The 11,915-nt window shown below is 36.0% G+C and overlaps 1 protein-coding gene across 1 annotated transcript; it reads right to left on the reverse strand.

The window, feature by feature from the left end:
- Positions 1–7,469: 7,469 nt before the first annotated feature.
- LOC113361159 (protein TOPLESS-like) lies at positions 7,470–11,448 on the reverse strand. Its single transcript, XM_026604497.1, has 14 exons — positions 11,420–11,448; positions 11,096–11,205; positions 10,832–11,011; positions 10,559–10,672; positions 10,311–10,469; positions 10,002–10,185; positions 9,684–9,815; positions 9,400–9,492; positions 9,134–9,313; positions 8,907–9,035; positions 8,720–8,815; positions 8,434–8,613; positions 8,184–8,350; positions 7,470–7,757 (listed from the first exon to the last, which is right to left on the reverse strand). Exons 2-14 carry the CDS (start codon positions 11,176–11,178, stop codon positions 7,652–7,654), a joined length of 1,803 nt encoding a protein of 600 aa, XP_026460282.1. The 5' UTR covers positions 11,179–11,205; positions 11,420–11,448; the 3' UTR covers positions 7,470–7,651.
- Between the last annotated feature and the right edge of the window lie 467 nt (positions 11,449–11,915).

The raw sequence follows: 11,915 nt of genomic DNA on the forward strand, positions 1-11,915 counted from the left end.
ATGCATTCGAAGTTATTTTCGAACATGCCATTTAAATTTTCCTCCAAAATATAACACTAAGGAGTTATGAATACATCCCTAAGTATTTTGCATAATTTCTGAAAGTACAATAAGCTATGACGATGTTTTGTCCGCACATAATTGGCATCTCAGTAGAATATGCACATGTAATACTACTAACAACATGATACTTTTCTCCTCCTTAATCTGTAGTTACTCTCTTTTCTGTTATATATATCTTTATATACACATGCAATTTTTTTCCTTAAGCCAATGTTACTCGAGTCTTACATGTCACTAGTAGAGAAGCTACTACCTAATGACCAGAACCACTAATATTTCTCTCCCTTTTATCATAAACGCTGGAAAGGTGCGAAATACATCTAGGGTATTCTGAAGGAACTAGATCAACCATAAGAGATGAAGTCACAATCAAACACTCAGAGGTAAAACATAATGGATGTCTTCTTTGATGCCAATCTTGGGAATATGTTCCTCATCTTACTTTCCACTGCAAGTTTGCAGATAAAACATAACGGATGTCTTCTTTGCTGCCAATTTGGGGAATCTGTTCCTCACCTACTTTTCCACTGCAAGTTTGCTTCTCAGGTTTGGATTTACTTCAGGAATGCTACCGGAGCTTTTTGGAAAATGCCTAACTGGATTGATGCAATCATTAAAAGTTGGAAATTCATGATGATGCACCCCATTGGAAAGAGGTTATGTCCCTTGATCCCAACAGCAATATGCTGGAGCATTTGGAAGTCCAAGAACCCAATTTTTTAGACAATGCTTCAGTCTCTATTGATTCAGTCAGCAAAGAAGTGAAAGTGTACTTTTGGTGCAGAAGTTTCGTAAAGCTCAAAGGGTCATGTTTAAATTATATCTTTGCCAACTAGTACATTTTCTTTATTATTTAGTGTTCTTAGTTGTTTCTGATTTTGGGTTATATTATCTGTTTTTTTTCTTGCGGCTCTTATCGAGCTGATTGTTTCCTAGGTCTGTTAGCTCTGTTTGATCCTCTTCTTGCTTACCTCTGGTAGGCCTTTATAAAATATTTTGCCTTTGTCGATAAAAAAAAAAGGGTAAAATATACTATTCATTAGATAAGCATATTAATATCTCATTTACTTAGTTTCTCATTAGGAGAGAAATAAAGGGATAATTCTCCCATATATATTCCACAAACTACATTTTTTGACTAGAAATGGATTTGGCATCTTGTTCAAGTCGTGGATTGGACGCATCTACGGGGATCCCATACGAGCTCAAGCCCGGACTAACCCTTCAAGTACACTATCTAAATTTTTAGTTTATAACTTTGTTCTCATATATTATGTTAGTCGTGACTTTCACTACAAAACAGAAGAGCTACAGGGACGGTCAGAAAAGCGTCCCAAAAGGTCAAAATCCGTCCTAAATACTCATTTGGGATGGTTTCCTGAGCGTCCTCTGATCCACCGCCACTAATTCTTCTGGGGACGACTGGGATCTTGTGGGACGATTTTAAAATGCGTCCCATATGTATTTCTGACGGCAACAAAACCGTCCCTAGTTTCAAACTCCAACAGTCGCATATTGTCCCATGAGCAACGTTTTTGAACCGTTGCTAAATTTTGAAAACACTGCAAATGAACTTTTCTAATTTTTTTGACCTTTCCCTTTACCCTTTTAAACATCCATTCACACAACATCTTATCCTAAAAATATTCTCATTCATGAAATCAAGTTGTTCAGAGTAAAGATTTAGTCATTTATAATAACAAGTCTCACACAAAAACAAAAAACCGCAAAACAAAGAAAAAGCGATATTCTCATACTAACGAAAAGGTGATATCACGTACAGTTATGGCCAGGAAACTGATGCAGTGGAGGAACAACACGAAGGTAGATGATTCAGAAGCGTGAGTCATGAGATCTAGACCAAGCTGTTTCTATTCATCAAGACTGTAATATTCACTAAAGTACCTATCAACCAACCAATTTGCTAATATTATATCATGTACCTAGATGTACATAACAGGATTAGATAGATAATTTGAGGATAAACTTCTCTTAATTCTCACGAATCAAGCCTATTGGTTATGAAGAACACAACCTTATTAATCGAATAAACGATTCAATTTGATTATCATTTTCTTCTGAGTTTCTCATTACAGACGGATTTCTTATAAATCTAGGTTTTCTCAAACTAGATCTAACGATCCTACGTTTATTCGATTAAGGTTGTGTTCTTCGGAACCAATAGGCTTGATTCGTGAGAATTGAGAGAGGTTTATCCTCAAATTATCTATCTAATCTTGTTATGTACATCTAGGTACATGACATATTCTGAGTCTTCGTTCTCATGGAACTGAAATCTTCCCATAGCATCTTCCTGTTCGATAAGCTTTTGGCCCCTCTCTATCAGGAATCCCCCTCATGACCTGCATAAATGATGTAATCTTTTATACAAGGTTTCGGGAAAAATCTCCAACATAAATCAAAAGGATCCGAGTATTTGATGCTTGAAATCACATTTGGATCTCAATCCTTCTTTATTTCGATGTAGGATCCAAATCTTATCGTTGTTATAATAGCATTTCAATATTTTCCTTCGGCTTACTAGATATACAACTAATAAAAAGCTCAAGTCGAGCTACCAACAAATATTCCATATAAGATAAAATGTAGGAGAAACTCAAGTCAAGTTGTTATTTTATCTTCATGTTAACTGCAAGACGGAACCGCTGAGTGTTTAATTTGCCAGCTTCACTAACAAGCTTTTTCAATTTGCCGCTAAGTGTGAAAAATGTACGGTATATGGGTTCACGTGGATGCATTATATGCCGGAAGTGCTTGTACTTGTATAACCACTAGTGGAAAACAGACATTCCACGACCGCCAGGACACGTCATATATACGAATTAAACGACCTTTTCTAGGGTTCCCTGAAAGGGTCGTTTATAAAGCGTTTTTTAATTGCACGACCCTTATTGCGTGGGTCTCTGAACAGAGACCGTTTCTTACAGTAACTAGATGATGACCCGCTATATTGGTCGTAGATTTTAATTATATTATAAAAAAAATACAAATTCAGATCAGCTGAAATGTCTGAATGGCTGAATCTGAATTAATCTTACTGGTATTTAAGTCAAACAGTCAAGTCAAGTCAAGTCTAGTCAAGTCAAGTCTAGTCAAGTCAAACTGAAATTCAAATGCAACCTCAAATTTAACTAAAATTCAAATACAACTCATAACTGAAATTCAAGTGCAACTTCAAATTTAACTGAGAATTTTAACATTCATTCCATTGGGTGTAAAACTACACAAAAAAATGAAATACTGAGTTCAGAGAATACATGTCCAAGATTGCTAAATTCTGACAACAATATGCTAAACTAATAGACAACTGATAAAAAAAAATGATATTTCAGCTCCTCCTATGACAATACTTCACAAATGATATCAAGCAGAGCATCAATGTGTTGTGTCCTTGGTTCACATGCGACTTCCTGCAAAGCAAATCAACAACAGTACAATAACTTCGTTCAGTTCATAATACACGGTAGAACAAAATAAATTACTAGATATAGGTCATGTACAATAGTGTGAGGTAATTCGACAGACATTCTAGCAATGGGTAGTAGCTTGAAGCACATGTATGAGGTAATTTGACATATAGGTCATGTAGATAACAGTTATTGGCTCATTAATTGCATGGATCAAACCATAACATTTCCATTCTACCAGACTAATCAAGACCACAACTATAATTCACATTATTTGAACAACTTATACAATCCAATCAAAACTCATTGTAATATACAATCATAAACTCAGCTTACTTTCCAATCCACCCATAGCTGCAATTTCATTTCAATCATCACCAACAATCTCATTTTCCCTGAACTACTACGTACCACCAGATTCAATAACCTCATCATTAAGAGTGCTAAAAACATGTTTCTTGCATCATTTGCATACATACAAATTCTCCGTGATCAACCATAACCATAACCTAATCTAGGTCATGTGTGAGGTAAATTTGACAAATCAATCCTTAGTTGTAGGTACTCTAGAAGGGGACATCACATATGTAACTTAACAACTAAGAACATTAGCTGGGGGAAGATGACTATAACTCTGATGGAAGAAGATTGCAACAAAACAGAAGTTTCAGGTAAATCGAAGGCAGATACAGGGGAAGAAGAAGATACTTGCACAAGCTAAACTATAAACCATAAGAAATTAAAAATCAGAATGCATCAGACTGTTCATTAACGATATCCAAGATTATGCGTAAGAAATTAGAAATCATCAACAACCAACAGGTTAGATATAGTGGAATATATACAAGATTCAGCATGCTATCTGACGCAAATAAGTACCTAATTGTCAAGGTTTTGACTATAATATGCCTTTAAGATGTGTTGGCTTAAATGTAATTGAAGACATATGCACGATAAAGTGTTACCTCTAAGTTATCACCAAGCTTAACTTCCTTAGGATCAGTTGCTACCAATGCTTCTTAAGATTTATGGCATCGTGCAAATCATGGGTTGCCTGCCAGAATTTGTAAAAGTCACTGCAAGTGTTGATCTGCGATATTTTGTAAATATTACCAATGTCAGGAAATCATAGTATACGGAACAACTAATGGATTTGCGATCTTGATTGGTAAAACATCAGCACGTTTAGAACATTTTTCAAGGCAAACTAACTCACAATTGGATCAGGAGCATTCACTTGCTCGCACTACAGGAGACTGGTTCAGGCCAACAGCTACTGTGACGGTTGCATGATCATGGAAGTGTTGCGCCTCTAGCTACAGCAGAACAAAAGTACATGTATATCAGATAATAACTAAGATTTTGCACTTGTAAATATTTTTAAGAAATTAACTTGGTACCTTGCCAGAGTTGTAGTTGGGCAACTTAAATGAAGCAATTCTCCAAGAATGTCAGGGTTGTCAAAATCTGCCAGATTGACGATAAACATAAATATCATGATTAAAAATTATAAATCATGGAGGAAAATAAACATTGAAAGTTTAAGACGGTAGTGCACATTACAAAGGTAAGTGACCCACATTTGATTCTGTGTCAACTTTGACATCCATGACTGGATTCTTGTACTTGTATTGCGCTGCAACATCACCTGCAGAGAGTCCTCCCTTCTTAACCGCATTTGACGAAAGAGCCTGAAAAGAATGCACTAAGTCTTAAACCATTCAATAGACATTATCTGAGGTGTGAATATAAGACATCTAAAACTCTAGAAATGACAAATAACTAAACAAAGTGCAGGTTCAATGGGAGTCATCGTGCCCAGATGCTACATGAATACCACCGTACAATGCCGCAAAGAAATCATCAAACATTTGCTTAATACTAAAGTATCAAAGATATATGAGAACGGTGAGTATAAACCTAATGTCCAGAACAGGAAAGAAGTACAAGGGAATATGATATACGTAAGTGTTCCAGATCAGCTGGATATGTAGTTCGGAACTTACAGTGGATTATAATAGAATACAAAAATACACTGTTGGCATATGTGCATAAATCCCACATACATTAGTTTTAGTTTTTGATACTCATCTCAAGGAACCATATGCATTTTCCACACCTACGCTTTCCAGTTGCAAGCTTCAAGGACTAATAAACAACACTAGTTTCCAATTATGTTAGCATCCTAAGCCTATTCGCCACAGGGATGACTTAACGAAATCATCAATAATAAGAATTAATATCAAAATCATAAATATGTCTATCAGAAGAAATATTTAGACCCATTATTCTCGATGGAGACTAAGCAGAAGAAAAAAAAAATACAAAGCATATTAAAACCTAACTTAATTATATATCCTTACTATGTAAGAATTATACCTCCTAAATGTACCACCACCAAGATAAAAAACAAGGATGTTCTTTTCTCTGGTCTTTTTGTCCAAACCATAAGCGATAGCTGCTGCGGTTGGCTCGTTGATGATTCTTGCTACATTTAATCCAGCAATCACACTAGCATCCTTGGTAGTGAGCATCATTGAAGTATGTTGTAGAACACTAAAGACAACAACCAATCAGCCACATTTAAAAAATACACAAAACAAATTGCAAATTCTTCCAAAGTCACATAATAAATCGTGGAATCAAACATGAATTGATTTGATTTGGTTCTCAATCTTATCAGGAGCAGTACTGACAGCATCCTTAACCTTCTTTCGAAAGAATGCTTCAGCTGTTTCCTTCATCTTGGTCAGAATCATATCACTAATATCCTTAGGACTGAAAACCTTAGTCTCCTCATCCTTAAGTTAAACCTCAACATATGGCTTTCCTTGTTGACAATCTTGTATGGTAAGAGTTTCATATCTCTCTGCACCTCTTTATCATCAAACCTACACAAAACCAAAATCACTCATAAATCACAAATCCAGACAAATCTCCACTACCAATTACAAAAAAAATCTAAATCTAATCCAAATCTAACCATTTTTTGACTTACTTTCTTCCAGTAAGTCTCTTGATATCGAAGACAATTCTCATTACAATTTCATCAAATCAACAAACACCAAATCAAAGTAAAAAAAAAAAACTGAACTGATAAGCAGTGCAACTGAAAAACTTCTGCTTCATCACCACCACCACACCATCATCATCAGGAATCATTATAGGAACCAGTTGAAATAAACCACAACCCTAATCAGAAAAATAACACTTCAATCGAAACTATTACCAGGAAAATCAAGAGCTTGGAAATTCATACTAACCCTAATATTAAAAATTAAATTTCTGAAATTGAAGATGATGAAGAAGATTGAGTCATAGATAATTACCCCAATGAATCACAAGAATTATTTCATCATTGACAACGCAGATCACCGATGAATCGATTATTAGCTTGAGGGTATTGACTTTTGTTTCACCTTCCGGATCTGGATTGAGAAGAAAAAATCGATGAAACAGATTCTTTGAAGAAGAAGAAGGTGATGGAGGTCGATCGAGAGCAAATGTTTAAACTTACAGAGAAAAAAAAACAAAACAAGAGAAAGAAGGATGGAGATGAGTTCGGTGTGAGCTAGTGAAGAGGTATGAGAGAGAGAATAAAGAAGATAATGAAAGATAAAGAGATAGAGATGAGTACAGACACATCGATAAAAACGAAGAAAGAATTGTTATAATCCAGCCGTTCTTTTCAGTCTACCATATCGTGACCAATCAAATTGTGGGGCCCAGAATCGATCACCAGATCTGAATCGGAGGTTGAGGGTCGTTGAATTGGTAGTTTTATGATGGCAAGATAGTAAATAATTCTTTTAATTGAGAGACGGCTTATTATATACTCGTAATTTCTCCGTGTTTTTACCGAATCAGAGACGGCTATTTATGGTCAACGTGTCGGCTACGGTCAACGAGGGTCTCTGATGTGGGTCAAAGATACCCCATTTTCCACTAGTGAACTGTTTATAATTTGCACCTGTAAAATATATATCCAAGGTCATTTTGTAAAAAAATCGTACTGAGTTTTACAATTTCGAACGTTACTCAAAACTTTGAAATTTTTGATATAGAATGATTGGTTTTTTATTCAGAACTTGCAACTTCTATTAAGAATGGCCGGTTGATGGATCAGATACATTATTAACAGCTGGTACAACACTGGTTCCTCATGGGTAAAGGGGTTCTATGACATGAACACCACCGTCTGATAGTCCCACTGCAAACTGATTCTTTGTTGGATGAGCGTCAATCACAATCGGGTAAACACCGGGGCTGCAATACAATGAAAAGAACAATTATCATCACATAATTATCAGTGTATCACTTTTGCAAACATCAAAATATTGCTAAGAATGAGAATGATTTTACTGCAATTAAGTTTTAAAAACGAGTTGTGTACTAATTATTCACGTTCTAGGCCTCTACCAACATGTATGATGCACTCCGTGGGTTAACGATTATCTTTGCTGACCATTATATTGCAGAAGGCGATTATTGATGCCTGAGCTCCACTAAGTACTTAGCCACCAGAATGTGTGTTGTGGCCTATCTTCTATGCATATAAATTTCAATATATCACACATATGCTACTTGTCATTCTCTTAGATTTAGCTTTATCAGTAAACAAATGGCTAGTATGTATTATTCGAAAGTAAATATGTATCGACCAATCTGTGAATCAAAATAACAAATTCATACCTCGAAATTGCAGGGAGATAAGCAGGTGGTTGAATGCGGCACATAGGTTGAAGATTCATAACTTCAAAAACCAAAATAGTTGCATCAAGAAAACTGGCAAATACCAATTCGCTGTCGTAGGACAATGTTGCATCAGTGATATGCGCCGTAGATTTTGGTACAACCCACTGCAGTGACAAAACAGATTAAGTTGAACTAAATGCTTTAAAATTAAATTAAAAAATTACCTCGAATTGATGAAAAAAATTACCTGTTTTACAATCATCAAGGTTGTTGTCTCGTAGATAGCAAGGTGTATCTGATGCACCACAAGGAAGTGAATCTGATCTTTCTGATATTGCACACGGATAGCTGAAGCAGAATTCCTCCCTGCTGGAACTTGCAAACCGTTGTTCTGCTTAACCCATGTATCCCATTTCCACACACAAATCTACACCACATAACAAGATCAGATAGTCATCAACTTCAAGATTGACGCCATAATTCTGCAAAAGCCAAGAAAACTTATAACAAGTGCCATGCCACACTATACAAACCTGAGCCTCTTCGTCCAATGAAACTAGCACTTTGAGTTCTGTAGAATATGCCAAACCTGTGATTTTCTTAAAGTGGCCTTTAAGAGTTTGATTAACCTGCAACAAAAAGGAAAATAACAGCTTTAAGGTGATTTTTTTAACCAGATCATCATAGATGTAGATAATTCTTTGTACGCAATAACCATACCACATCTTGACGGACATCATATATAATGATTTTTGAATCCTCCGTGCCGATAATCAATATGTTGTTGTCTTCAGGGTAGAAAATGATGCAAGTACATGCAGGTGGTGGGGGCATGAACGAACTCATACTCTATGTTGCACGGCAAGAAATCAAGTACCAATATATCAAAATTCAGAGCATTACATAAAACCATAGTAAAATACTGACACAATTTTTTGCTAGATTACCTCAAATGTTGACGTCACGAATACGGAAATCAGTCCACCCGACGTTGAAATGAGATAAAGACCATTCTTTGACATGGCGAAACAAGGCTCAATTTCGTTATTGGTAACGTTTTCTATATCATTTAGCATCAGCTTACCACTTTTCGGTTCCCATATTTCAGGGAGAACACTGGCTGATGCCTGAAAAACAAAGCATCTTAGCATAAAAAAAAACAGTGCTCATGTTCTAACCTTAACAGGGGACAGTAACATGTTAAACATATTACCTCGTTTTTCCCCCATTTCCAAAGAAAATGCATTGCGTTTGATGCTAGCGCTAAAATTGAACAACCTGAATTAATATACATCAACCTTGATATCTGCAAATTTTTTGTCGTCAAAGAATTAGTGGAAAGCAATTTTGAAAATCCATATAAGGACATGATTTAGCAATAAATCAGTTGGCTTTTAGCTGACCGTAATTATAGAATAGCATATTTTACAATTACAAGAAAAAGAGACAAATAAAATGATGGAGCAATTATACTAAGAGTCTAATAGAGAATCCTACCTTGTTACATTTCAACGTATTAGGAAGACGCAGTGATCGACAGTGACCCTGTTCTTTAAGTTCATTGATATGGATAATATTGACCTCATCATCAGCTTCCTTGGCCAGTTTAAGCCATGGATTCTCCGAGTTCTAGCAAAACCCAATTCGATATTGTTCAAATTACTGGTTTGACTACAATATCTTAATGTTCTTAATATGAAGGTTATGGTAAATATAAAGGCATCGCGTGCAAGGGAAAACAAAGCAACATTACAACAATCAAAATCTCCAGAAATAATACATGATAAACTATAAAGAGCAAACCAGATTACCTACCTGATATTTCCCGAATAAAGGTATACCTCCATTGTTTTGTTGGCTACGAATTCCAAAACCTGCAGGGACGAGTCCTAATGCAAAGGGATTGGACATCTGGTTCTGTTGAGGTGGGACAGGTCCCAACGTAAAGGGATTCGACATCAGGGTGTCCTGTTGAGGAGGGTGTTGCTGCCTAATCAAGCTGCATTGTTACACACTTATATCAATTACTGGTTGGTAACGAATCAATACTAGCATACAGTTACAAACCATTCTTTTGGGGCAGTGCAGAAAAAATGCCTCAATACATATAAAACAAGCAATCACCTCTGGTTAATGATAGATTGCAGCCTCGACTCCTCAAGGGTAGGAAAAGTTAACTTGTCCTTGAAAAGTGGATTAGCTTGAATCAATTCTTTGGCTGCATCAAACAAAGTGGCCCGTGCAGAATTTTCATCGACATACATCTTAAGATGCTCATTTTCCCTACACAATAATCATGAATTACATTGTTCAACTGCCTGCACCAGACTAAAAGAGAGATATACAGAAGGTTTTAACATTAATTCATATACCTGAAGTTCTCCAACGCCAAAAGTCCAGTCATATCCGAATAAACAAGTTCGTCGAATGTCTTAAAAACCTTCAAGTCCTTCATCAGTAGATCTACAGCCTTTGCAGGCTCCTTCCTAAATAAATTTAAAAGAACTTCCAATCAGTGGGCACAGCAGAATTTGCAATTAGCACCCATAGCAGTATTCGCATTCAGTACACATAGCAGCATTTGCAATCAGTATTCATCACAGCATCAGACGCATAATTCGGAGACATGATTTGCAAGAAATTACCTGTCTAATGCCTCCAAGTACCTTTGCTTCCTAATCTCAAAGAAAAGCTTAACCGAGTACCGGTTACTGGTTAACTCAGTAAACCCAAGAAGGTAATTCTCAACTTCTTCCCAATGTCCATGCCGTAATTCGTTTTCGAAATGCTTCATGTTGAAGTAAATTCCAGATTCTTGCTCAAACCTGTTCAAAGCAACAAGAATTCAATCAATTACAATATCAAAAACCCCTCTCAAAAACACGCTCGAGATTCGAAAGAAGCCCTACTGGTGAGCAGCCTTCATATAAGGCCCTTCATAGAGTGCTTGTAGTATCAGAAACAACGCCTGATTTTTATCAGAATTCGACATTATTCTATTAAATTTTTCGCCTTTCTTCTGCAAAAAAACAACCCATTGAATAATTCACCCAGAGTATCATACAACTATCTAAAATCAATGATTTTTGTACCAAAAAAATTAGGGCTTATAAAGATTACTAGGAACATGAGTCAATTACTAGAAATTCAAGAGTTGAGCAAGAAAAATGTAATGAAGATGTTCAAAAACTTAATCAATAAGAAAAGAAAAATCCTTTGAAGGCGATACTAACCTGAGACGGTGAAGAAAGAAAAAATCGAATTTTTTTGAGAGATTAAAATTATCTGTCAAGAACATAGTCTGGCGAACTTATAGACCGAGGGGGTGATAAGAAAAAACACACACGCAAGGGTTTTATAATGGTTGTGGCTTATCATGTGATAAGTTAAGCCACTTATCAAACTGGGGTACGGAAAATCTTTAGTTTCGGAATTTGTATCCGTGGGCGTGGGGTCGGGTTTTCTTTATCAAGGGTGGTTTGGTAAGGAGAGGGAGTAACACTAGACAGCTACCAACAATCACTATGGGCATATGTTATCTATAATTTTGGGTATAGTGGATGTTGCCAAAGCTAAAATACAGCATGCTTCGAATGTCAGATTTGCACCCATTATACCAAGATTCGTTTTGGAAAGCAGAGATTTGGCATTCGGAGTTAGACGCAAGTCTAGCACCACATAACTCTCTTTTTAGGAGTGTTACAAAATTCAGTATCAAAAAATGATACT

Source organism: Papaver somniferum, chromosome 3 (genome assembly GCF_003573695.1).
Source record: "Papaver somniferum cultivar HN1 chromosome 3, ASM357369v1, whole genome shotgun sequence".
NCBI classification, from domain to species: Eukaryota; Viridiplantae; Streptophyta; class Magnoliopsida; order Ranunculales; family Papaveraceae; genus Papaver; species Papaver somniferum.